This window comes from Calonectris borealis, chromosome 17 (genome assembly GCF_964195595.1).
Source record: "Calonectris borealis chromosome 17, bCalBor7.hap1.2, whole genome shotgun sequence".
Lineage (NCBI taxonomy): Eukaryota > Metazoa > Chordata > Aves > Procellariiformes > Procellariidae > Calonectris > Calonectris borealis.
In genome coordinates, this window is record NC_134328.1 from 4254619 (window position 1) to 4281241 (window position 26623).

The window sequence follows — 26623 nt, forward strand, 5'->3', positions numbered from 1 at the left end:
ACAGGAACGATTCTCTTAGTACACTATTCATTTATAAAATCATCCTACTGGAGTTTTAAGTTTGGAGTGTGTGGATTTTCATGTTTGAGGAACTGAAGCCAGTTTTGCCTGATGGCTGCACAGCAAAGCTCACTTCACGCAAATGGAAAGGAGCACCAGTCAACTCCTCGTTGCATGGGCCCCTCAAACAAGACAGCAAGACCCTGATTCCAGATGCTGCATTGGTTGTGATGTGTGCAGCAAAACAAAAATGACGTGAGTCCATGTCCCACAGTGAAAACAGAGAGTTGGCAATTAAAAATACCTATTTTTTTTTCTTGCAAGCAGAGCATGAAAAGCTTTTAGTGAAGAATGAATGCAGACCAGCAAAATGACATTTTTGTGGTCTCTCGACCACCACCATGCTTTAAGCTCTTCAACGGTACTATAAGTTAATAGTGGAAAGTATGTGCTGTGTTTGTATTTATAAGTGGTGATAAATTACTAATCACATCAACAATTAGCAAGCAGCTCACCTGATAAAAAGAGATGTAGTCAGATAGCTTCTGCAGACTGTCACTTGCTCAAGGACAAATAATGTGCTTTATAGGAAAGATACTAGCTTCAGCCAGAATAATTAGAGAAAATGTAGATGAGAGCTGTATGCCTAATGGAGTTACCCTCCACTGATGCTCTCAGAGGGCTCTCTTGAAAATCGGATCTGTAATGGATATTATGCAGATTTGAAAGAAAAATTGAAACATGCGACTTTTTTATCTGCTTTTGATGTTACATTCAGCTGCTTTCATCTCAGAGGATAAAAGTAATTGAACAATAATCCCAAAGAGAGTCAAATATACAAATCAATAAACTGCTCTCACAGGAGAATTTATTTTGATGAGTATGGTGGTACCTAACACTTCCCCAAGCTGTTAGTTTTCCATTACGTGGTCTTGTATTCTAATACAGATAGTGATGTCTAGATTGGAGAACATAGACAATGAATAAGGCAGATATACTCTCTGAATATCACACAACAAGAACAGCTTTTTACCTCCTTTGATTGACATCCTAAATCTTAATTGAGTGCTGAGAGCTTGTTACTGTCTTTTTATTTTTGCATTCTTTTGGAAAGTATAATGAAAGCAAAGGGCTAGTGCTTCCATTAGACGTCGTAGTAATGTACGCAGTTGTTAGGCAAGCTTCTTCTGTTGAGCATTTTTGTATCTTGGCTGTGATGTGCAGAGGAATTTTGGGTCCTTTGTATTCCTTTTCTCTGCAGTGTTTTCCAATGATCTTGGATCTTATCTTATTTTTTTATCTTTTTTTTTTTTAACAATTTCACATGCATTCTTTAATAAATATTTTGATGGTCCTCTCACTTTGAGTGAGGTGCTATGATAGGCACATAGAGAAAGGGAATCCATGTTCCAGATTCTTAAGGTCTAAATATGAAAACAAGTTGAACGTTACTTTCTTGTATGTAGCTTTGACTACGTTTGACTACGCAGGAAGTTTGCCTGAGAATGTAGATGAAGCCCCTTTCCATAACCCAGACTGTGATGCAAAGAGAAAATACCAGAAAGGGTTGGAGCTGGAGGGTGGTGCGATCTGTTGCCTGAAACTTTCTATGGTCCTATGTAAGGACCATCTCTTTAGGGCCTCTCAAACTTTGTCATTTTGGCTGAAAATGTTAAAGGTAAGCAAACCTCCAGCATGATGAATGCTTTGGAAATCTTCAACCATTTCCAGGTAGGAGATAACAGGAACATAGGTTTTGCTCATGCTTATTCAATTTTTAAGCTTATGCCTATATCTTCTGGAGGAAGCTATTGATGTATCTCTAAGGCTAACCTTTCCCTCTGGACTGTGGTGGGGTTTTTGGGAGATTTGTTTTTTTGGTGGTTTTTTTTTTGTTGGTTTGGTTTGGTTTTTTCTCCTGTCAACATGAAAACCCACCACAATCTCTCTGTGTGATTGAACTAGATGAAATGGAAAAATTGTAGTCCATGTGTATGCAGTAGGAAGTTCACAGATGGTACTAGCTAAATTTTCAAAAGACTTCAGTTGCGCTAAGTTGCTCTTGTACTGCCCAAGGTTAAATTTGATATTAGTAGTGAAAGGATCCTTAATCCTCTAGTGAAAATGGTTTCCCTGCTGTGCTCAGTCAGTCTGGAGGAGAAATCTGCTGGACTTGAACTTAAGAGTTCATGAGATGTGTTGGCAGAAGGGAAAAGGGGAAGTGGGTTTAGAAAGGAATTGGGAGAAGAAGGTGGGAAAGGTGATTGTGCAGCTGGGCATGAAGAGCAGGAGAGGGAGCTGGGATGTCTTTTAAGGATGAAGGAGGAACATATGAGCAAGGTCTGAGATGGAGAACGCAGTGGCTGATAGGGATCAGGAACCCAGCCTGATGAGGAGCTGGAGTCCCTGAAGGAGAGTGGATTGGGATGGACTGGCAACTCGGACTGGAATAGGAAGTCTTAGGAGCAGATGTAGTTGAGGACATTGAGTATGGAATAAGTGCTGGAGTGGCGAAAAGACTGGGCTGAGGTAGGCAGAAGAAACAGTGATAGTGGGGGGTATGGAGCAAGGAGGAATGAAGGAGTAGAACAGGTGGTCGGTAGAAAATGTTCTCATCCATAACCAAAATTAAGTCTTGTGGTTCTTTTGCTACCCACTGGCACAGATGATGACATAAATGGCTGCAGTCTACTGCTGTCTGCTAGTCAGACCATTCGTCTGAATTGCCAGGCTGTTTTGACACCTGCATCTGTTTTACGTTGAGCTAAAGATGGTTTGTGTACTTGGGGGAGGCAGCGCTCCTGTGGGGAAAAATACTATTTCAATGTAGTAGTCCGTGGGCAAGAGGCACAAAGACGCTTGGGTACTGTGGTGGTCAGGCCTGAACACGTGTGTTCGCGTGTGCACCCTTTTACCCTTAAAGGGAGGCTTGGGCTGCCGTAAGACACCAGGGTACTACAGGGTTAGGTGGGCTGGTTTTGAGACCCCTGAGACAAGTCCTTGGGCACAAGGCATAGTGCGTAATACAAAATTCATGTTGTGCATGCAGCCTTAGTTCTAACTGGACCCAGTACTCGATTGCTTCACTTTGTAGCTGTAATGCTCCTGGATTTTAAGTTTCATAGGAGATTTTCTGAAGATTAAAAGGGAAGAGAAAGTGGTTGTATCTGTAAATCTTGAGAGAGTAGAGCTGAATGGATGCCAGTTGGAAATCCCTGGCGTTTCTAATCTTCTGCTTCTCGAGATAAGTTGTAACCATCTAGGGAGCAAATGCTAACACATCTCCATTAGCAATATTGTTATTTTAATAGCAAAGCAGTGACTATTTTTTCTCTGCCCTTCTTTCTTGCCCTCTGCTCTGAACAGAGGGAAATCTTTAACAACTGGAGGACAACCAACCATCAAACTGACTTTTTCAGCACTTGTTCTAGGTAGGAGGACTAGAGGAAAATGAAATTAGGAACACAGTATTTTCTTTATGTAAATTCAATGGTATATTACAGGAACAAAAAGTGTGTCTCACCATAAATGCTGTTACAACTTGCAGACCTGTGGTGCCAAGCTGTGGCAGTAGTTATTGGAATGTTTCAGTGACATATTAACAGATCTTTTCTTAGAAACTCTTAGCTTTCCTTAACACACTTTCAGCAAATGGATTTCCAATAAGCATCTACCTCCTTTCTCCTCTTTCCATTTCAGAATAAACTCTTTCAGGGCACAGTGGTGCATTTGTGTAGAAATGGCTTTGCTGAGAAATTGAAAGGCAGGATCTGGATCAGTTCCCTGCACGAGCTTTGCAATATCCCTGAAAAGTGTCGTGATCTGTATTTGGCGCCCAGAGCATTGCTTAAGCTAGTGAGGGGAAAACTAATCTCTTGCGCTTTCATTGGCAGCACTGTCTCATAGACTGATCCTAATGGGGTGGAAATGAGCTCAGCTGCCTAATTCTGTTAAAAACATAGGCTTTTTTCACACATGAATGCTCATCTACTTCCTTCTAGCCTTGTTGTTAAAGCCATGGCAGCAAAGAATCAAGCCATAGTTGCCAAAAACAAAATACACTGCTTTTTTTCCACTTCAGTTCTTTTTTTTTTTTTCTTTACATGCAGTAAGAAATGGCCTGTGCGAGAGACTTAATTCACCCAGAAAAAAACATTCTAAAGTATAAAGATCTTGATGTGGACAAATGAGACTTTCCCTAACTTTTAGGGCATGACTAACTAACTTGCTCATTAGCATTGTAATTTTAAGTAGTGCTGTAAACCTTGTTTCACTGTCTATGTTTCAGAACCAAAAGATGAGGGCAGTGCACCCCCAGAACCAGATGTGGCTCCTTGCAATCCAGCTTCACTTCAGCTGTGATCCATGTGCAAGCAGGTCTTCCGCGGGCTGGTTCAGTTTTGTGTCAGACTTATTGGTTGTAGTAACACACAGCTCTCTGATCACGGTAAATCTAATTTCCTAGCTAGTGGAAGACCAGTTCCCTGCTGCTACCTATGAGAGATGAAGAAAGTAAGCAGAGCTGTAAATCTGCCTCTGCATTTCCATGTGCCTGTAAATGAGGACATGACCATTTTCTGTCATTAACAAGACTGCTGTAATCCTGACACTATGGCCTGTATGTTCAGATTACACTGAGAGTCCTAGCTGTGGTAGAAGCTACGCTCTCTCCATAGGCTTGACAGTGTTTCTGGTTTATCTGTATTTTCTCGTACATGATGCCTGTATTGAAATCCTTTAAGAGTATTTTTAGTGACACGCTGATCAGATACAAATGGTCTGAAAGAAGTGCTGGTCCTGCCCCTCACACTCTGCTCTCCTCGCACTTTCCTCTGGCATAAAGTTATTCTGCTTTATTTTTGTTTGAGTCAAAAGTGCAACCATATCCTAAGAAAAGGGCAATTATTGGGCTAAATGCAGTGCATTGATTTTGTTCAGAGCAAACTTTTATCTGTCCTCCACTATCCCAAAAAGTGTCTATAGCATTTTGAGATGAACATTTGTTCAAATATGTACATTCACATAATAGCTAACCATCCATGGCGTTAATGGCATTGCATTGCTGGCTTCAGCACCCTAGTGGAAGGAAGACATGAGCATGAAATTAGAATTAAACAGCTGGTCATAAATTGTATCCAGAGCCTTTCTAAAAATGTGTTTCTGGAATACATCGCAACCAGTACTCAACTGCAGGAATTTGAAAGTCTCTTGATCTGGTTAAGGGAATAACTGGGAGAAGAAACTGGTTGACATAGAGTTTCAGTCTCTGTCGTCTTTTCCACTAGCTGAATTTCCAACCACCCGCTCCTGAGGACTCCCCATTTGTCTAACCTTGCTATTATGGTTGTGACATACTCTACTTTGCTCTAAGTAATTATCCAATCTTAGCATTCTTAGCAATTGAAGATGTTGTTGTTGTGGTTTTTTTTTTTTTCCTTCTGCCAATACGGCATGCTGTAGAGAGAAAATCCCTTTGGATTTTCAGGTACAGGGAATCAGGTAGTCCCCATGATATAGATTTCTCATGTATGACTATGCAGAGCTGGTGAAAAAGGGAGTTGCTGCTGCTTCCGAATCTTGAGAAAAATGGACAAGGCTCAAGTAGTGGCAAGTAGGATATTTCAATAGTGCCTGCAAAGCCAATGTTTCATCAGATGATAGCTCCTTCTGCTAGATCTAGAAGTTAAACTGGAAATTTTGATTTTTTTTTTTTAATTTTTGTTTTTGAAAGATAGGCTTCCAAAAGAACGTAGAAAATTTCTCTTGCAGATTGCACAGACATAAAAGCAAGCCACAGTTACAAATGAGGGAAAGCCTACCTGCAAGAGCAATGCTTTTCGTCTGCCACTCAGAATAATTCAGCAGACCTGTGACTGTGTAGAGGAAGCCTCTCTTTTACCTACTATTTTGATTACCTTATTTATTTTTATGGAGATAATTTATGTTTTGTCAGGAACTAGTTTATATGTTATTCTAATCTCTTCCGCTTATTCCATTTGAAGATAATAGCAGAAGTACACAGAGGAAGAGGTAATAAAAATAAATGCACATGCACGATAGTAAAACAAATAGTTAAAATAAATATTTTATTTATATATAATAAAATAAATTTGTAAAAACCACACATTTTACTTTTGTTTGACAAAAACCAAGTGGTTTACCTGCTTTGTAATCTCACTTTCATTAGCATATTTAATTATGCTTTTGTATTTAATCATCAAAATGCTCAATAATGTACGTTTTGTTCCCAGCCATGGAATACCACTACTATGTGTATCCATGATAGATGTTTTTTAATAAAACCAGTAATTACCCTTTATTGTTGTTTTAAATTATTATTTTTAAGTTTGTAAGGGAACAATAGTTTTAGGTATAAGAGGAAGAAAGCTTTCATTTTACCATTTCATAATACAATGAAAAAAAAAATCCCCTTAAACAGATGCTAATAAACCTTTTTTAAAAAGCAGTGCTTAATTATCTTGGAGTTGTTTACAAGTGAAGACTTGGCAGCTTGGCTCTGGATGTAAGCTGGAGCCGGCACAGGTAGGCAGTGCTGCGGCAGGGGCTGGCAGCAGCCTGGGCTGCGGGGTTGGGGTCCTGCTCCCCGGCGGGCTTCGCTTTTCGTGCGACCTGGGGCACGTGCCAGCCTGTGGACTTCTAGTCCGTGACAGGCACGTTTTGTTACAAATGGAAAGGTCTGACGACTTTCTCAAACAGCAGCTAGCTCTGGGCTCAGTTTAAAGGCCTTTGGGTTGACTTTTTCTTTCTTTTTTTTTTGTTTTTGTTCTTGTTTAACAAGGGTGACCTATGAGATCAGAGGATGTTTAATGGGTTTGTAATTGTATTAAGTATTTTCCCTTTTTTTTGAAATCTTGGGTTTCTTTCAGTGCAGAATTCAAAGTAAAATTTGCAACTGAAACAAAACCAGATCAATCACAAAATGAAGAAAATGTGCTGTGAACTGAAGTAAAATGGTCGTGTTAACTGTTGAGAGAGCTCAGTCCCTGGCTTATCTAAGCACATATACTCCATTATCTAACTTATTTCATCTTTCTTTTATAATAGATTCATCTATGTGGCAGGGCTCCTCCTTCTTCACTGCTCAGAGAATGCCATAAAATAGCCTATTTTAGTTCATCAGCCGTAATGACACCTATTTCTTTGTGTATGACTTGGGGTTTAGTTGATTGTAGGTATATCAACAAACAGGTTGTTTGTTCTGTCGTGATTTTATTGTATCAGTCTCACTCCTTTTTTCTCTTTTCTCTATTGCAAGTCTTCTCTCAGAACATCCCTTTCTGTATAATTGCCTGCTTTCGGCTTTGTCTGCACTGTCTTCGGACCAGTGATGATATCCGAACTGGTTTAAAAAAAAATAAAAACTAGATCCAAACATTAGGGAGATGTTCTTTTTGCAGAAAAGGGCAAAGCCAAAACACTTTTAAAGTATTGAAAGACTAGTGAACTCTGTTTAATCAGTGTTTTTATCTGTCATGTCTGAAAAGGCATTTATAGCACATTCAGGCTCGGGAGGCATTGAAATATGATGGGCAGCAGCTGTGTGAGTTGTGACGCTCAGCAAAGGAACTCTGTCACAGAAAGACATGCTGCGCTTCAGGGACGGACAGAGTTGTCCGTCATTCTGAAATGTCCACGTATAGGACGTTGATATGGAAGGTGTTTATAGAACAACTCATGTGTCAGAATCGCTTTGAAGAGATGAACAGCATGCGCTGTAGAGTTGGTTGTTTTATCCTGAACCATCACACACACTTGAATTGTGCATTTAAGGCAAACCACTTGAATGCTTTTACTCTGTTTATCTTGCTACGTTTTTTCATAGTAGGTATGTTTCCCTAGACTTGTTTCATCCTGTGGAAATTTAGGGAGGAAGAGGAGGAATAGGGAATAAAGGCGAGATAGAGAAGGCTTCAGCTCTAATCTAATATCTGGAGTAAAGTCTTTGTCAGACAAATTACTTTACTGTTTGGTTTTCCATCTGTAGAACAAAGACATTTCAAATGTCTTTGAAAAACACAAAGGAATCAGCCTGCTGTTTCACTGTCGTTAGGAGTTTTGTTGCTGTTGTATGAAAAGTGGCCACTGTCTCAATTTCTTATGGGAGTGAAATATTCTATGAAGTTCTCAACCATTCTGTGATACTACCAAATTCATATTTTGTAAATTAAAATGAATTTAAATGTTTTTCTGGGCTACAGAGAGAGGTCGTACCATGCTGGTAGTTGGGAGGACACAAGTTTTGGTCTTATTATCAACCACCAATGTGCCCATCTCCTTGTCTCCTCCCAGTCTGCCTAGGAGGAAGGGATGGGGACCTCACTGGGGTGCCCAGATGTTGGCTGGCCTGTTGTGGTTGGAGCGACGGGCTGATGGCTCAGGTGTGGGTGCGTTGAGGGGAAGGCAGGAATCAGACTCTCCCCTATTTTTCTTCTCTTTCTGTAACAGGAGACATCAGTTCAGGACTCACAGAAAGCCACTGCACTTGTCACGCTCGTTTTTCTGCCCTGTGCATTCTCGGTCTCTGTAACCTACTGCTGGGAAACAGAATTTAATCAGTGGACACCTGCACTGCTAATAAACTCTGCCTCCTGCTCTCCATAGGGTCAGGAGACACGGGCACGGGGCCTCAGACAAGTACGGACATCTTCCGCTCAATGTCATGTCTTTACTGACAGCAACATTTTCTTGCAATTAAGCTCCTGCAGCAGGTCGTTAACCTGGGGGCAGCAGCTGATTGTCTCTATTTAACTTCACTGCTCAACTTGAGTTTCATGTTCAAACCCCAGTGTTTCGCCGTTGCGTCCTTTCCTCTCTGTTCTTCTCTTGATGGAGGGGTATAAAGCAGAGACAATTGTTATTAATAATCTAAATCAACCTTTGCCTTTCTACACCTCACCTTGAGCAAGAGGACTATAGTGAACAAAATGAGGTCTGTAACACTCAATAAGGAAAGAGCAAAACCAGCCATAAAAGTCAACTTTCCTGTAAAATTGTGATAGCAGCAAATGCGATCTCTGAATGTTGCAGGTCACTGTTGGGTCAAAAATGTCTGCTTACGTGGACTGAGGACTGAGAGCACAGCTGAAGGATCACTGGGAGAGTTTGTTTCCCTTCGGGCCACTTGTACATCACAAGTGCTTCAGAAGGGTTCCTGGCCCGCTGAGTGTTTGCAGCAGCCTACCAGAGTAACGATAGGTATCGAAGCGCCAGTGGGAGATGCGGTATTAAAAAATACTGTTCGGTCCTTGCTTTTGATGTGAACTTCCAAAATGTAATTAATAGTTCAAGGAGGCTGAAATAAAAATACAGCATTTGCACAGTGGAATCCCAGAGACTGCAATTTTCTTTGCATGGGTTCAAGACTGGATTTAATAGATCGGTGGCAGCTGTTTCATTGCTCCTGCCTCTTAAGAATTTCCTTCGGTTTTTCCAAGGTCTCAGGACACATAGAAAATTTTACTTTGGTTTATGCAGGTTACACTAATATCTTTTTATATATGATCTCTAAGTATTCAAATTAGGCCAGTCTGTTTCTGTTTTGCTTTGGTAGGTATTTTTGTACCGCTGAAGCTGAGATACATATTAGCAGCTTTTCTTACACTAGCCAAGTGCAAAGTTAATAATTTTCAGGTTTTTTCCTTGCGTTATTTGGCAGCTATAATTCCAAGAATACAAAAATGGAGCAGTTTGTCCAGTTTCAAATATTCACCACTACTAGAGGATTGTAGATCAATTAAAAACGTTTTTAGTTTTCTTGTTTCTTTGGGGAGAAAATAAGTCATTACAACATAATGAAAAACGGGTGATGTTAGACAATATAGTCCCAGGGATAGGTACTACAGAGCTTTTGAGATTGTATACTTAAAGCTAAAATGTGGAAGGAATTAAGTGGAGAAGGTAGTAGGACCACTGTCCTTTAAAAACAACAGTACAAAATCTCATCTTTGAAAATGAGTTGCAATGGCTTACGCTGCAGAGGAAATCAGCGTGGCAACAGGAAAACATTTTCAAAATTACATAGTCTCAGTTTTCAGAAAAAGGAGATTGAAACTGAGGGAAGGGAGCCAGAGAGAATATAAAGGGAATTTCCAGGTCCAGCTTCTATTTGTTGATTTAATTCCAGTTTGGTTTCTTCCTGAACATAGTTTAAATAGTTTTTACTTACTTATTTCCCCTTTGGTCAAACATCTAGAAGGCCATTAGATGTCAAGTCTCTGCACCTGCTGTCAGAGACTCCTGAGGCTATGGGTGTTTCGAAACCTGCATCCCCTCCTGCGTTCGCTATGAACTACAGGATCTAGTTTCTTCACTGAAAAATCTCACGTCTTAGGATTATCAGCCTTGGGAGAACGCGGTATGTTCTGTGATTGTGCAGTGGGGTCTGGACTATGTTTGGAATCTGTATTTTAGCTTCTCACTTTGTAACTCAAAGTCATCTGTGGCTAATAGGCCGTTACTCTATTGAAAAGATTGCGCTGAAAAACTAAAGAAAGGCCTCAGGATGTATCTTAGAGCATTTACAGTAAAATTTTGCGTAGAATTGGAAACTGGTTGATATAAGGCAGCTTCTAAGACTTACCGTTTTGGGTAAGAAAGGAAAGGGCAAATGTGAACAAGATGAGAAAGCAAGCTAAAAAATGCAGGTAATCTTCCATAGTCCGGGTTTTGGACATATGACTTGGTGAGATGATGCTGAATCAGAGTTGTTCCTTACCCACTGATAAAGCCAGCACATCTGACATCAATGAACCAAACACCCTCTAATTACTCATTCATTCCATAACATGACTGACTTAAAATAACTGTAATTTAAAAAAAAAAAAACCCACACCAGTATAGCATTAACATGGGGTTTAATTGCTGTCTTCAGCTGCATCGTTGTCTTGGCATGAAATGTTTTTGCCGTGTCTCAGCCGCGTTCTGGGTTGGGGTCTGGAGTTTATTACTTGGTGTAGTGGAGAGTTCAGAAGGACAAGCATCTGCTTTTGGTTTTCTTTCCTTTCGATGCATCTTGGAGCAAGGCTTGTGCTTACCTTTACAGTTTCAGAGGCTGAAAGATTTCACAGAACCATTCTTTTGTTCACCTTATTTATCTATGCAATTCATCTACAGAAATGTTTTCATGGGTTTATAGTAAAGGAATGATTATCACCTAATGCTAAGTATATATGTGTATATTTATGCATACAAACATTCTAACTTCTAATTTTTTTTTTTTTTTTTGACACACACTGCACTGAAGAATCTCATTTAAGAGGTGTTTTCTGGATGCTAAGGGAATGACATGACTCATATGGAATCCTAAACCAGTTGCTCGCTTTAGACCCCTGGTCTTTTATTATCCATCCTATTTCAAAAGTGTCTGCGTGTGTGTATCTATATAAAGACTCAGAATAGTGTTCATTTCAGAAGTAGGTATTTTCCCATTGCCAGTCACTAGGGTTGTTTTAGAAGTAATACGGAATATGCTGGTTGTTATAGTGTATTTTCTGCTTATGCATTAGTAGATTGCAGTCAGTATGGCTGGTGCATTCTTTACTTTCAAGAATTACTAGAAGGCTTTTTCTCCTCTTCAATTATCTTTCAAAGAAGTGTAACTAGTATTTGGGAGTCCTCGTGACTTTTTTTTGTTTCCATGAAAATGTTCTGTTCCTTTCATAGGTTGAAATCGTGAGAGAATGTGAGAAGTGGGCGAAACACTAAATTGTGCTATAAATCAAGAAACTCTATGTGAAATTATGCATTTTCTAATTACCTTGCTTAGATATATACTGAGCAAAAAAGCAAACGAGCTACCCAAGTTGAAGAAATGTCAGATAAACAAACTATGACATGTAGTATTATTACCATCTGACGTATCTCAAACACTGATTTTACTCACTCATCCTTCATTCTTTATATCTGCATGTCTCGCGGTGCATCCATTTATATTTTATATAAAGGGCAGAGTCTGTAGTCAGAGCATTTGAGTTATGCTGTTAAAAATAAATTAAGGAACAGCAGGTGAAAGTGATTCCTACACATGAATATTCAAACTGTACCTCAGTCAGACACTGTAGAAAGAATAATAAAGAGCAATGAAACTTCGGTGGGGCCAAGGCGTTGATATGATCTGAAATAAAAGTTTTATTGGCACGAGGTTGGGGTGACTCAGAAAACGTACCCAAGGAGTGGCATGATCTGCCTATACGCCCCATTGCCAAAACATTCAAGAGTTAAAAAAATTGAGGGGACACTAGCACCGGGATGTTGGAAGTCTGATAGTCAGGCTCTTAATCTTGATTCTTACACTCTTGTGCTTTGGTCTCTGAGCAGAGTGGGTTTAGGGTCGGCAGGAGAGTGTAGGGGCTACGCAGCTAAATTGAAAGCTGAGAGACGAGTTCATCCCGACTCCGGCGGCCTTTTCCTGTGTGTTTGCATCGCTTGAGGCAGGACTCCCCAAGGTATTTAGGCACTTCAAGGAGACCATCAACTACTTTTTTTTTTTGAGTAAGAATGAAGAAAGTGTGACTGATGGGAATCGTGCTGCCGTAGTTGGATTCAGTGAGGTTTCACAGGGATCAGGAGCATGACCACTGTTCAGGGCCCTATGACAAGGGATTTTCAGGGAAAAATCAGGAGCCAGAATACATTTGTGGAGCTGACATTAACTTCCCTATCACTTTTATGTTGTAAAGGCAAGAACATTCAGAACTGTGAAGCACTTGGATACTCTGGCATATGGGAAGGAAGCATATTAATGGATGACGGACTTCTTTTAATGTCAATTTTTTTTTTCCTTTGCTTGCTTCGCAGATCCGGTCCATGGACCACAAAACGTAGAAGTTGTTGATATTCGCTCCCGGCAGCTGACGCTGCAGTGGGAGCCCTTTGGTTATGCGGTGACCCGCTGCCACAGCTACAATCTCACAGTCCAGTACCAGTACGTGTTTAACCAGCAAAAATTTGAGGCAGAGGAACTCATCCAGACTTCTTCCCACTACACCTTGCGAGGTCTTCGGCCCTTCATGACCATCAGGCTGAGGTTAGCCCTCTCTAACCCAGAGGGCAAAATGGAAAGTGAGGAGTTGGTTGTGCAGACTGAGGAAGATGGTAAGTTATGTTGGGTTTGCTTGCTTGCTTGTTTTTGGGGGGGAAGACTAATATTTTCAAGTTGTAAATAACAACATAACCCTCTGTCCCATGATACTTATAAATGGCTTCTCTGGACAGTGTATGTGTTACGCAAGTAAAATTTGTAGGTGTAAATAATTTCCATTTCACAGCCATGTTCTTAAAAGGGCAGGGCTCCCTGAAGTGCTTGGAAATGACAAACGCCAGTCTGAACAGTTACTGAACAGCAGTAGGTTTAATTCTATAGAAGTCATGTTCTGAACTACCCAGGACCCGCAGAGCAGCTTCCTTTGTCATATGGGCAAATGTAATCCTGGCATTTGTCGTTCTTTCTTGTGCCTTCACATCACTGTCCCAAAATGAAGTATGATGTCTTCCTTTCCAGGGTGTATCTTATTCTCAATGCTGGTCTTCTGGACATAGCATTATATATATGTCTCGGAAGCTAAATTCATTTGGTGCTAACTCTTCCGTTCTTGATACAAAAGAACTGTTTTTCGGAAGTACTGATGGAAAGCTTTAAAGTGTCATTATCCCATCTGAGCGATTTCAGACCGAGGACTCTCATAGACTACAAGCCTCCGTTCGTCTCATGTGTTAAAAAAGAAGCATTCTTCCTCTGCCAGAGCTGTAAGGAGTTGCTCTCCTGAGTTTCTCTCCGCTGAAAGTGGCTCCCAGTATATCATATGGGGGGACATAAGAGGATGCCAGATCTTTCAGAAAAATGAACAGGGTTTTTATCAGACAGGCTTGGGAGTGCATTTGATTCGTTATTTTCCACAGCATTAAAATTTTGCTTGAGTAGGTGGATTTTTTAGTTGGCCTTGTAGCCATAATGAAATATAAATCTTACATTGTTACTTTACTAAGGAAATCAATCTTTCCTATGGATAAAGGTGTGCAGCCCAGTAGCTTCTTTATGCCAAGGTGCAATCTGGCTGTTTAGGTGGATAGAGCTTTGCTGTTGTGTGGGTGGAGAAAGACAAATTAAATTCCCTGCTGCTGTTTTGCTGTACTGGAGTAAGGACGTACTGAAATTAGCTTCGTATTTTCATGGATTCTGATTTTATTTATCACTTAGTAGTGAGATGCAGGTATTCTTATTTGAACCAAAGGTTGAGAACAGGCCTTTCATATTGATAGTACCTTGGTAATGGTAGTGCCTCGAGGTTTTTTTTTTTATTATATTGTTTTTATTTTTTTTTTTTATTTTCAGCTCTGAACTTCCTGTCTGATGGCCTCTTGGTGTCTTCTGATGTGTGTGCAACTGGAGGTGGTGGTAACTTCTAACACAGTTTTTCGGGTTTTTTTTTTCCCTTCTAGTTCCTGGACCCGTTCCCTTGGAATCTATCCAGGGAGGACCTTTTGAAGAGAAGATCTATGTTCAGTGGAAGCCTCCAAATGAGACAAATGGCATCATTACACTCTATGAGGTGAGGAGAACAGATTGTTGTCAAGGAATACATGCCACAGGGCCCTTTTCATATGTGTTAAAGCCAATCCTGAGCTCTGAGAGATTTCAGCAGGTGCTAAAAGAAGCCTGATTAAAATAGATAAGAATCTTCAAGATAGTCTGCTGCTGTCACTGAAAAAGTTTTCCAGTTGAAAAAAGAGAAAAGATTTCTTTACCAACATTTGTGGCAAAATGAGAGCCATATATTCCCCCATGTCTCTGGTGTTCAATTCCTGCCCTTTTTTCTTCTGCAGTATGTCCAAGGTCTGTTTTCTTTCCTTTTTTTCTTGAGGCAAACTTCTGTTAGGTTTTATACCTAAATACTGCAACTAATTCTTCCCTGCCTTTCCAATAGTCATAAAGCTTCCTGGCAATCTCAGCAGAATGTAGCCATTGAGTCTTATCTTATAGTGTTCTTACTGAATCTTTCAGTGATACATCTATCTAGCCCAACACTTTCCCTGCTGCCAAACAAAACATACAGCAGGTTATAGGATGATCACTGACCATCCTATACGGGTGAAAAAAAAATTAAATGTGATTCTAAAGTGTATCAGAGGATATGTTTCTTGTTAAGGTGAGGAAACGTTACTGTTGTCATGTCCTTTTGGTGAGACTGTATCTGTAATGTCACGTACACCCAAATATGTGAAAAAGGAATATGAAAGGAGGACTGCTTTAGAGGATTGTGTGAAATGAGAGACAGTCCTCCAAGAAAAGGTAAAGGGACTTTTTTAAAGAGCGGGAAGTGGTGCACCAGTGCTGGCTGAGCGTGTTTCTGTTTATAGGTTCAGCGTTAGATTAGAAGTAAGATTAGAAAAAGTGAAAAAAAATTTTGCTTTTACGGTGATGTAAAAATCCTCATTGTGGGCTTGTGCAGCATGGTCTGATACAGAGGGACAAGAACTACTTTTTTTGCTTTCTCTTTTATGCTGGGTGAATGTACAAACTTATTTTGGAAAAGGCATGGGTGCAAGAAGCAACTCTGCCATCACCAATGAGGTTCTGCTCCTTTCCTCTCCGCATTCAGCTTCTCAGTTTGGAACAGCATGTCTTATAACCTGTCACTCCTAGATCTCCTTGCTCACACTGGCTGTCTCTAACACAGTGATGGTCAAATGGAAAAAATCAAGCAGGTTTAACATCAATGAACTCTTACACTACAGCATGAGCAAGAGGTGGCAACTTTCTCCTGGGGTTAAACGTAACTGCGCTTTTAGGTCATCTCTTCAGCTGGCTCACAAAGAGTGGGTTGAATTTGATACAGCAAGGCTAAATAAATGAATAGAATTTCCTCTTGCTAATTTTGTGTCATTTCAGCCAGGCGATAATCCCTGACTAAGTAAGGAGAAATTTCTTTAGTGAAAGAGTAGTCAGGCCTTGGAACAGGCTGCTCAGGGAAGTGGTTGAGTCACCATCCCTGGAAGTATTTAAAAGACGTGTAGATGAGGCACTTAGGGACATGGTTTAGTGGGCACGGTGGTGTTGGGCTGATGGTTGGACTCGATGATCTTAAGAGGTCTTTTCCAAACTTAATGATTCTATGATTCTAAGGAGTCATTTTTTGTTGGTCACTGTTGAGACACTTGTGGAAATCTGTGCAGGTTGCATACCACCTGTCTGTACTAGAATAAAACTAACCCTTGCAATTTCATGTTTTTTGAAGGCATACTGCAGCCTATCCTGTGTTTGTGTAAGAAATTATGCAATAAAGCTGTCTGTATTTTCAAGGAATTAATCTGAATAGAATCAGTTGCAAATTAATTATTTTTCTGGTAACGCAGGTGACCTATAATGGAACACATTTAAAATAATCCAAGTCAAATGATGCAAAAATAACTCCTTTTAATTTTTAAAGAGGCAGTTTCCTACTACAATATTGCCTTGGGCTCAGCTCATTGAAAGGACTTCAGCAGTCTGAGTAGCTTTTCTGGCTGAGCAGCTGCATAGAGATATGCCTCCAGGGTAGTGATGCATCATGACTGTGCCTTTGCCCCTCGAGTCATACCATTGACTTGGAGGCACAAACAAATTTTTCTTTTCTGATAATGACTCTATGCATATTTGGCAGCTAAAGCCAAAGAGAAGTCAAGGTGAACTCAAACTCTTCCTCCTTTCCTCCTCCCCCTCATCTCCAAATGGATGAAAATCCAAGTGTTAAAACTAGGGAGTACCAGAGTGCCTAAAAGTTGTCATGAATTAAAATGTTTCCCTTTCCTCTCCCTTCTTGCATGTGAAAATTCATACAGAACATTCCCATTCTCCCTGGCACCCTGAGACAAGTTCATCAGCTGGAGATAAAAATACAGATGAGCAGTTACGCATAACCTGGAGAGATGGCCGGAGCATTCAGGGTAGTTGTCAGGCTGCTGAAGTCTGTATCACGAGTAAATATGACTGCCTGGTCCAACTAAAAGGAGTTTTGAAATTGCTCAGTAAATTAAGTACAGGTCTTTGCACAGGAACATCTCATCCTGCTACCTGCAATTGAAGTTTAATCTTCCTAAAAATACTGAGAAACATCCAGTATTGTCCAGGTAGTTGCATCTTCCGTATTGCTTGCTTAATCCCTAGCCTACTATAGATACCTAAAGCTGCACCTTTGTCTCTACTGGTATTATTTTAAGATTTCATGCCATGTGTCTAGGACCGAAGTAATTCCTCAGTAGTAATGACCTCCAAGTGTTGTTTTAGACAGGGTTCAGCCATTTTTCGGTATCATCATGGCTTTACACTGCTTTAACAGAGTTCAGCTGACCTACTGGTTATAGAGGAAGAAAAAGCTAGTGGTTAGTCTCTGATAGGTTTCAGTTCTTTCAGATACCCGTGGCCTACGGTACCGATCCAGGTAGAAGCAGAAGGCTTTAACGACAGCAGAAGAAAAAAGGTCAAACTGTGACCTTGTGCAGCGCTACTCTAATGAGGTCTCTGCAGGGAGCCCAGTCCCTGCAGCCCGGCGCCGGCAGTGCTGCTCTGTCACCAGCAGCAGCCGGGAGGCTCAGTGCTGGGCTGGCAAATCTGCCGCTATCTAGAAACACTGCAGTTGTGTCGCTGTCGTTAGGGAGAAACAAATCCAAGAATCTACCACCATTTCTTAAAGAAAAATTCCCTGCAAAGTACAGATCAAGAAATACCCCTTTATGTGTTTGAGCTAGTGGTGTCAAGTTCTGCATTACACCTGGAGGTAACTGGTGAGATTCACACGTAGGTATCGTGCAAGTGATGGTCTCTCAAACTCCCTTGGACACAAACGCTTCTAACAAAAACAAATAAAAAACCCTCCTCCTCCTAAGTAATAGTTCTCTCCTTAACATCACCTTCAAGATCTGATTCGTTGTATCTAGATACTGTATTTTCTCTCTAGTTCTATTAAAAAATTTTGTTTGCGAGCTTCTAAAATGCTTCCAAATAAACACACTGTATATTCTACTTACATCGCACTTGCTTTTCCTTGGGACAGATTTTCTTCTTAGATCCCTAATCGTTCTTGCAGTTCCCTGCCAGGCAGACTTCCATATTGCACAAATTGCCGTTGCAGTTTGCACGTGCACTGCTTACGTGCCGACTGGGCTGAAATTCAGCAGTGCAACCTTCAGCAAGTCATTTCGCAGCCAGAATCACTAATTTTGTAATGATTGAATACTTCTAAAGAGCCTAAACAAAATGGAAGGACCTTAATGAACCTTTTTGACTTATGCAAGTCTCTTCTGATTTGTATTTATCCTTCAAAATGCTATTGTAGTTCTTTTAATAAAGGCGGCAGTAGCCTTGCATTTAAAACTGGTTTAAAAACCCCCTGCGTTCAGTTGGAGAATTAATTGTTTCACTGGGTACAGCCACAGCTGGATTTTTAAACAAAGGAACCTTCTAGATCCCCAAATCGGAATGTAATTGCAGTCTGTTTCTAGGGAGCAGAAACCTCTTGTTCAAGGGAACTTGGAAAGCTCCAGGAATTGCAAGTCAGTTAATCAGTATGCTGAAAAGATTAGGATATGAGCCGTGTAGAAAGCGAGTGATGGTACAGTTCGTTCTGGGGGTGTTAGGGGAGCACAGCAAAGCGGTTAATAACACGAGCGTGCGCCGAGTTAGTAGCTGTCAGTTGATCTGTCCAGTCCAGTAAGCCATTAGGGAGATGCACGGCTGCTATTGCAAGCGAGCCATGCAATGGAGATAAAGCTTGAGAGCTCTAGCTATAGTCAAGTCCCCAGGTAGCTTCAAGGTGTGTAGGTACTTACATGAGACAAGTAGATCAGTCTGTGTTCGGAAACACAGCTAAACAGCAATAATGGATTTTGCTGGTACGTTGGTTTGGGTAGAACGCGCTACAGAGATGTTTTTGCATGTGACATTCATGAAAGAGGCGTTATTACAGCTGTCTCTCGTAGCGAGCTGTGAGTGGCAGAATCTAATAATGTTGTAATAAGTCCTGTCCCCCCTTCAGTCTCCTGGCAGACTGAAAGCACCACAACTTGTTGAATTTTTTTTTACCAGTCCTGAAACGCTGCTATGCTTTAAAATCCCTAATAATCAAATGCTGCTTCTTATGCTTATACTGTGTGGGAGTTCAGCTTCAAGGCCTTTGTGTACAAAGACATGCAACAATGATTTTTTTTTTTTTTTTTTTCTTTTTTTATCCCAAGTGTGTGTAAAGTTAAACCACCATCAAACAGCAGAAAGACCTATACTGTCATTGGACTGCAGGAACAAGCAATCTAATTTAAGGTCATGGACCAGCTTTGGCACTTAAATTTTCCTGCTTTCAGATGACATGAGGTTGTCTCAAGTGTTTGTTCCATAATCCATATTGAAGTGCTTCAGATACATGTGTGGACAATGTGTGATTTTGTGCAAACTTGCATTTAATCTTGAAAATGTAAATAAACAAAACTTATTTATATCAGCATTTCACTGTTCATTTGGGCAGCTGGAAGCTTAAGGGTGCACTCAGTAAGTGATGTTGCCTTTCGCCTTTGTAGATAGGTTTTTTGTGTGTAATCTATTTCTCAGAATTTTCAGGTTTTAGAATATTTTGCCCTTAAAGAGGAAGAAGGAAAAAAAACCCCACTTAGCATTCCTGTCTAAAATACTTGTCACCTGACTTGGGGGAAGGCATTGTTATAAGGTATTACAGTCCTAGAAGCATTTAAAGGGTGGCTACGGTATATTCAGCTCCTTGGCTGGAAAAACGACTCTTGGACTGCTGAAGTCCTTTCAATGAGCCGTGCCTAAAGGCAATACTTAAACAGCAAGCTGTCTTTTTAAACATTGTAAGGTGTAGTCTTGTAATCACTTACGTTCTCATCTTTATGATTGTTAAGTCCCATGTGGGTTGCACATGGGTCTTGGGAAAAAATAGGGATGCATTTGCAGCTTCTTTCTAGTTTTCTCAGTCACTGTTTCTGAAATGCTGTAGATCTCTATTTAGATGCCAGGAATAATAATATAAGGGCCTTTCATACACAATTTCAGCTCTTTAATGGAATGCTTGGAGCTTAGTTCCTCTAATCCCAGTGGATTTGAGTTTAAATTGCACTTCAGAGGTTACAGATCCTCTTAGTTGCCATGTAAAATTGCAGTCTGCCCTTCATCATCTCTCCAGTTGCCAATATGCCATTTCTTCTCGATTACTTCACTCACTTTTTCTCTGCAGGAGAGGTCGTTACATGGAAACTGCCTCTTAGAGCGTCATGCATAAGGTCAATATTTGTGGGATGCGCTGCCTGCATTTACAATAGGGTGGAAACAAATTTCTTCCACCTTTGACCCTTGAAAGTGCATACTTGTTATAACACAAAACATGATTATCTGGTGTGATAGCTATCCACTGCATGGAATATGCACGCATTTCTATTTATAGCCCTTTTTTAAGCTATTCATGAAACCTGACATTTTTAGAATAAAATCTTCCCTTGCTAAAAGATGTGGCAAAAAAAAAGGTTTCCTGGCAAAGCTGAAAGGGTTGGGAACTCAACTTGGCTTAGTCATTTGTTTGTTTATTTAAAGGCTTTTTTTGGTTAAGAGGAGTGAAAAATGGCTCCCGCAAGAAGGAAAGCAACAACCACGAAATCTCGCAACCAATTTATATAAAGCTCTACAGTCGAAATAGTAGAATTCTCGGAAATTGCCTTCAGTGAGAAGTGGCTTTGAATGTTCCCATGAAAATCAATCATGCTACAGCTTCTCAATTGCATTCTGTGGATGCACGATACTCCTGGGACGAAGCTTTCTCACTTAAGCTCACTAAGTGTGCACTGAAGGAAGTCCATGCTACACACAGCTGGCTGCTGCATTTAGCTGAACATTAAGAGAACATTAAGGATACACTGTTAAGTGCTCAAAACCCAGGAAATGATCAATTAAGGATTGTATATTTGGTCGTAGCTTTATCGCTCTTCTGTACGGGCATTTGACAATGCAGTCTTCATGCAGTTGGATATTACTCTCTGTTCATCTGCAGCACTAATGTTGTTTTCCTTTGACACCGGATTTATACGGTGTCTTGTACTGCAGTATATTGTTTGTCCAGAGTCCATGAAAGTCAATTACACAAAGAATAAGTGTTTTACTGCATCTCTACTATGTTGAATTAGAATTCTTTAATAATCTAAACTAGCAACGAAACTGTGCGGCCATGTATAATCTGTTTAAGTTTGAAACTCTGTCAGCTCTGTAGTAGGCTGCGTCATCCTCTCAATGACATGTAAGGAAAGCTGTGCATATATACCCAGCTAAATTAGTTCTGTAGTTAAAGGCTTTTTGTGCAGAATTGCACTGGAAGAGGGCTGGGCTGGCTGAAGAGAAATTGTTTATTATATGGTTGCTGACTGTAGTATTTACTGAGCACTTGGTAGACAGCTTGGTTCGACGCTGCCAATGTTCTGGGCCCCACTTAGGATTCAGGCCAGAATTTGGAAAATGGATGGTGCGGATTGCACTGATTTATTATCTTTTTTTTTTTTTTTTTTTGGCAACTGAGAAGGGCTATAAATCCCAGCACTGCTTGCTTTCTTAGCAGGTTGGGATGCCATCTCAGTCACAGACCCTGTTTTTCTGTTTCTGGGACAAGGCAGGGCTTCGTGAAACAGCTTTCCGGTGAAATTTGAGGAGCATAAGGTCACAAGAAATATCTTTTCTTTCAGCCAGCAGAATCCCACAGAGAGCCCTTTTTCCCCCTCCATGCTGTTTAATAAAGTAATATGGCTTATAAGCTCCCTGTCAGCCCTAGAATTCTAGTACGTGCTTGAGTGACCCCTCTGCCATACACAGGGCATTTAAGGTGGCTTCTCTGATGCTGCAGGGAAAACCTAATTTACCTGTGCACAATAATATAGAAGCCAACATGTGCAGCTGCTGTTCTGGTGAAACAGGATGGCTTTCCTTCCCCCGTCACGTTTGGAAACATAAAATGCCGTGGCTGAAGTCAGTTGGAGCTGTGTTGATTTAAAGCTGATGTGGGGGATAACAGGAATTAGGCTCGGCTCTGTCTGTCTGGTTCTTCCCAGGGCAGTGACTCCGCTGGCTGTTCGTGCTCCTTCCGTCTCGGAGGCAGCAGCGGGGAGGATGCACCAGATGCAGGCGGGCTGGATGTTCGCTCGGGTGCTAAACCCTGTGGAAAAGAGCCCGCTTGTATCTTCGTTGCTGCTGTTTCTCTCCAGCCTGTCCCAATTAAACACAGCCTTAAACTTAGGAAACGTTTAAACGATTTCCTAATTAGGGATACTTTCCTGAATAAACGGCTTAAAAAGCTTTTGAACAAACTTCTTCAAATTATATAGGGTTCTTAATTGTGCGCTACTCACCCACTGTTACTTGCAAGATATACTTAACTCGGAAGCATTTGTTAATGATGCTTTTTAAATCCTATGGTTTCCAGTAACATCTTGATGAGAAAATGAGAGGGTTTTTTGAGAAACTCAGATGTCAGGGTTTTTTTAAATGAATGACAACCTCCAGGTAAATAGCATACTTGTGTTATAAATAGCATGAATCAACTGTTTAAAAAAAATTGCTTGATCAAGCTTTCCAGAAATAAAAGCATAATACGGTCCCTTGAGCACAACAATTTCTTTGATTACCTTTTTATTGTTCTTTTGAAGCCAATAGACTTGCAGCAATATAAATCCAATGCAAATGAGAAAAGATACTTGGCTACAACAAAACATTTTTTTTTTTTTTAAAAAGGAAGGAACTGAATTATTTTAGTGTGCATGTTGGGCTCTTTCTAAGCCAAACTAAGTTATAAGAACTGAAAAAAAAACCCTAAACTTATTCTTTCTTATAACGAAGTTCAAATTAAAAAAATCCTTTTGTAGACATGTGAACATCTTGTCTTTCTGCCTTCCAGTGCTTTATTTTCTTTTCTAGAAAAAAGACAATTTTGATCTATTCTTCTTTCAGACATGCTGTTTATTGCTCATCCAGGAAAAAAATTCTTAATCCCATTTCTTCCATCTAATCTTTTCAAGTGCCAGTGTACCTGTGCGGTTATGGTAATAGAGATAAAGCTCGTTAACAATTCCATATTCAGATCTTACAATATCTTGCTTACCAAAATGTAGCAGTTAACTAAGTTGAAAGCAAACTACAGATACATGTTTGTACTTCCCTCCTAGATGGTTATTTCCCTTTCATCTTAAGTATTGCTTAATTTAACAAACAGATGGGATTGAAAAATTCAGGAGTGGTGGCTTTATCCCGTTAATTGGTGCAACTGAGGAACAGTGTAAAAGAGGAAAAGCCAGTCAAGGTGATCTTCTCATCGCCTTCAAAAGGAGGAGATGCCAGTATTATGGTTCCTTTTGGGAATTTAATCTTATTGCTGTCCTTTGTGTGTGTCTGTTAGACCCAGTCTTTATGATCCTGCCATCCAGTGGACAGGATGGGTTTGGGTTCAGTTTTGTGTGCCCTACTCTCATTAGCAGTCTCTGTCACTGTCAGTCCCTTCCCCTTTTGCCCTCCCTGTTTGTTACTATTTTTTCCTGATTTCTGTTCTCCCTGCTGTCCAGGTGGTATCGCTGACAGCAAGGGTGGGACAGCTTCCAGAAGGGTGCTGGCAGCTGCTAGGTTTTAGCACAGGGAGAACGACTTACTCTTCCTTTTGTTTCTAATTCAAACCGCTTTTGTCTGAAATTGCGAAAAGCAACTTGGGGTGAGGCAGACACTTGACTTGGAAAATAAGCACAAATGAGTAGTTTAAGATTTAAGTGACTAAAAATATGTGGTCTTACAATTATCAGCTACAGTAATAGCTAGGACGGATATTTTATCTGTAAATGTGGCAAAACCATTTCATACGTACGTGGGTCTTGTTTCTGTTACTTTATTGGTGCATAGCGAACCCAGCAGCTGTAAGTGATGTTGTTAGTACTCCATTGTGTTGGTTTGGGTTTTTGTTCACTGCCCACGGCTTCCGCCATGCCCAGCGTAGCATGGCAAACCAGCTATGAGATATATTAAGCAGTGCTTTCAGCATCAAGAACTAACTGAGGAACAAGTATGGAGATTGAATAACCGCCTCAGTGCTGCAGTCCTATCAAAGCAATTTCTATAGTTGTCATTTTCTGCTATTAAACTGAACAATGAGGCTCTCCAATAAAATCCTATGAAATAACAGCTCATTAAAAACTCTCCTTAATATATAGCATGCTAATTAATGTCAGTGGGGTGCAAGCTTGAATGGCAGAATAGACTATAATGTTTAGAAAGTAGGTAAAATAAAAGAAGATATTTTATCATTAATGACCTTTTAGTAAACCTAATGAAATCCTTAATGGCCTGAATACATTACTGAGGCGCTCCCAATTGCTTTGTTACCTACTCCATTCTTCCTCCCCTTCTCATAGACATTAAACTTGGTTTTATTTATAGAAAACAAAAAGCAATAAAGTCCCAAGGAAATATGAACAGGAAGAAGGAGTCTGAGCAAGAAGGAGTAGATGAGACTTCTCAGCCCTACTGTCCCTGTTCCTGGTCAAGAGAAAGGCTGGGTGTAGGACCATGTTATAGCCTGTCTTGTATATGTGTTGTCTGTGTTTGGATTCAGGTTTCATTGACCCCGTGTTTGTGGGACTCTCACTAAATAGGAGCAAATGGGCCTCTTCTATTCACGGGGTCTCCCTAGGTTAACTTCCATATTCATTCCTAGAGCTGCGCTATGGCTTTTTATACTGTTTCCAACCATGCTGTGCTTGTGCTGTGGCTAAATTAAAGGACTTTATTCTTCGGGGCTTTTAGTCTTTCACATGTTGCCAGCCTTAAATATAACTTGCAAAAATATTGTTTAACTCTCCCTTAACCTTCTCCCAAAAGAAGTAGTAAAAGAATGAAAAAATGAAAGGCCTTTGCTTCCTCCCGTTTCCTGGATGAAATTTAGTGGGCTAGGGGGGGATGTAAGTAGCAATAATTGCCTGGCTTAAACTGAGTTTTAGGATGGAAAATGTGCCCAATCATCTGGTCCTAAAATATATTCTTTAGTTCTGAAGTCCAAGACTGGAGAAGGATTTTTCACTAACCTGTTCACTAACTATTTCCTGTTCATTAGAAGATAACTTTCTTCAAATTATTCCTTTTGTGTAACACTTGGTGCAATTAACTTTAGTCCTGTACCCCAAATGTCTGAAACTTCCTGATAAGATTGAAACTAACGTCCATCCCAGCTGCAATCCGAAGTCACCTGCAGTAGTAATTGTTCCGAAGAGGCACAGGCGGGCGAGTCTTAGTAAAAAGAGCCCATGGCTTGCTGTGTAATCATGTTTCAATCAGCTTTATAGAACCATGAAATTGATTGTCCCCCTGACGTACCGTACGCTTCGGAGCAGATACTGTGCTAGGCAAGTTAATTCCTTATTTGGCTCCAAGCACACACAAGAAGAGAGCTTTTTGCTTCCCCTCCCATTCTCACAAACCAAGGAGGAAGGGAGCACAAATCCCCTTGAAATCAGAATTTGAGGGCATAGCAGCATCAGCCAGCCTTGTTTTGTTTTCCTAATCATCCACTGAAAAGCATGGTGATTTAGGAGAAAGATGCCCAGGCTGTTGGCTGCATACAAGGGAGCTTGGATGAATGACAAAACCAGCAGTGGTGATGACCAGGTAATCAAAGAGCTATAGGAATTGTAAAAGTCTGACGGAAAGGAGAGCTGAGCGAGGGTCTTGTTAATGTGGTGTCCTCTTCGATATTGGAGTTAGCTTCTCTCTTCGTCTGGAGCTGAAAAAAAGGGGATGTTGTGAAGATACAGTCTTGAGGCAATGAAGAATATTCCTCTTCAGATACCTGCAAAGAAGGTCTGGCCCTGTCTTCGTAGAATTTAGCTCCTGTTTCGAACTCCCTCATTTCAGGAATATTTTGGTCTTTCAACATAAGTGAAACTCCATTCAAAATAAATCCAAAATCAACCCACCAGTGAAAATTCTAGGATTTCCTTCTTAACCTGAGTCTCATCCCTGGAAGATTTAACATCTCCAGCATTTTTGTATTTTGTGTTGAAATGTTCCCAATTCAGGGTCACTCTTCACTCTGAAACGCTGCTTCTGCTGGAAGTGGTTCATTAGTCCCTGAGCTTTCATGGGCTAACTCTGAAGTTCACAAGAAGGAAATCAGAAAAGCAAGGCTGTTGCTGTCATCCTTAAAATGCTCCTACAAGGCCCGTATTTCAGATAGAAACCCTGAGAAGAGGACACAGACTAGAAAATATATAATAAAAAACTAAAACAAAAACCCCTGCTGAAACAGCAAAAGGTGCTTCTATCTAGATTCATCTTGTCTTTTAGAAGGAATGATCTTTCTCTAAGGCTCACTTTGGTGACTTTTCCAGAGTCAGAAATGTGGTCCCCCAAACTGCAGGGCAAGTTCTCCCCCGTGAGCTCCTGCACAGGACTGCTCCCACCAGTGAATGATGGTCCCAGCCTGCGACCCCCAGCTCCTCCTGCAGCAGGAATGCTGGCAGCAGAGCAATGCGATGCAGTGTGGGGGGGTTCATTTGTTTTGTTTTCTTCTGTACAGACCACAAGGGGCTTGTGGCTGCAGAATAATTATTA

General features: G+C 40.6%; 1 protein-coding gene across 3 annotated transcripts in view; it reads left to right on the top strand.

Moving 5' to 3' along the window:
- PTPRT (protein tyrosine phosphatase receptor type T) overlaps positions 1-26623 on the top strand; it is a 458488-nt gene that overhangs the window by 293067 nt on the left and 138798 nt on the right. For all 3 annotated transcript variants that reach the window (XM_075166323.1, XM_075166325.1, XM_075166326.1), the window contains 2 exons: positions 12817-13113; positions 14458-14567. In XM_075166323.1, the coding sequence (XP_075022424.1) occupies positions 12817-13113; positions 14458-14567 (407 nt within the window). The remainder of the gene's footprint in view (positions 1-12816; positions 13114-14457; positions 14568-26623) is intronic.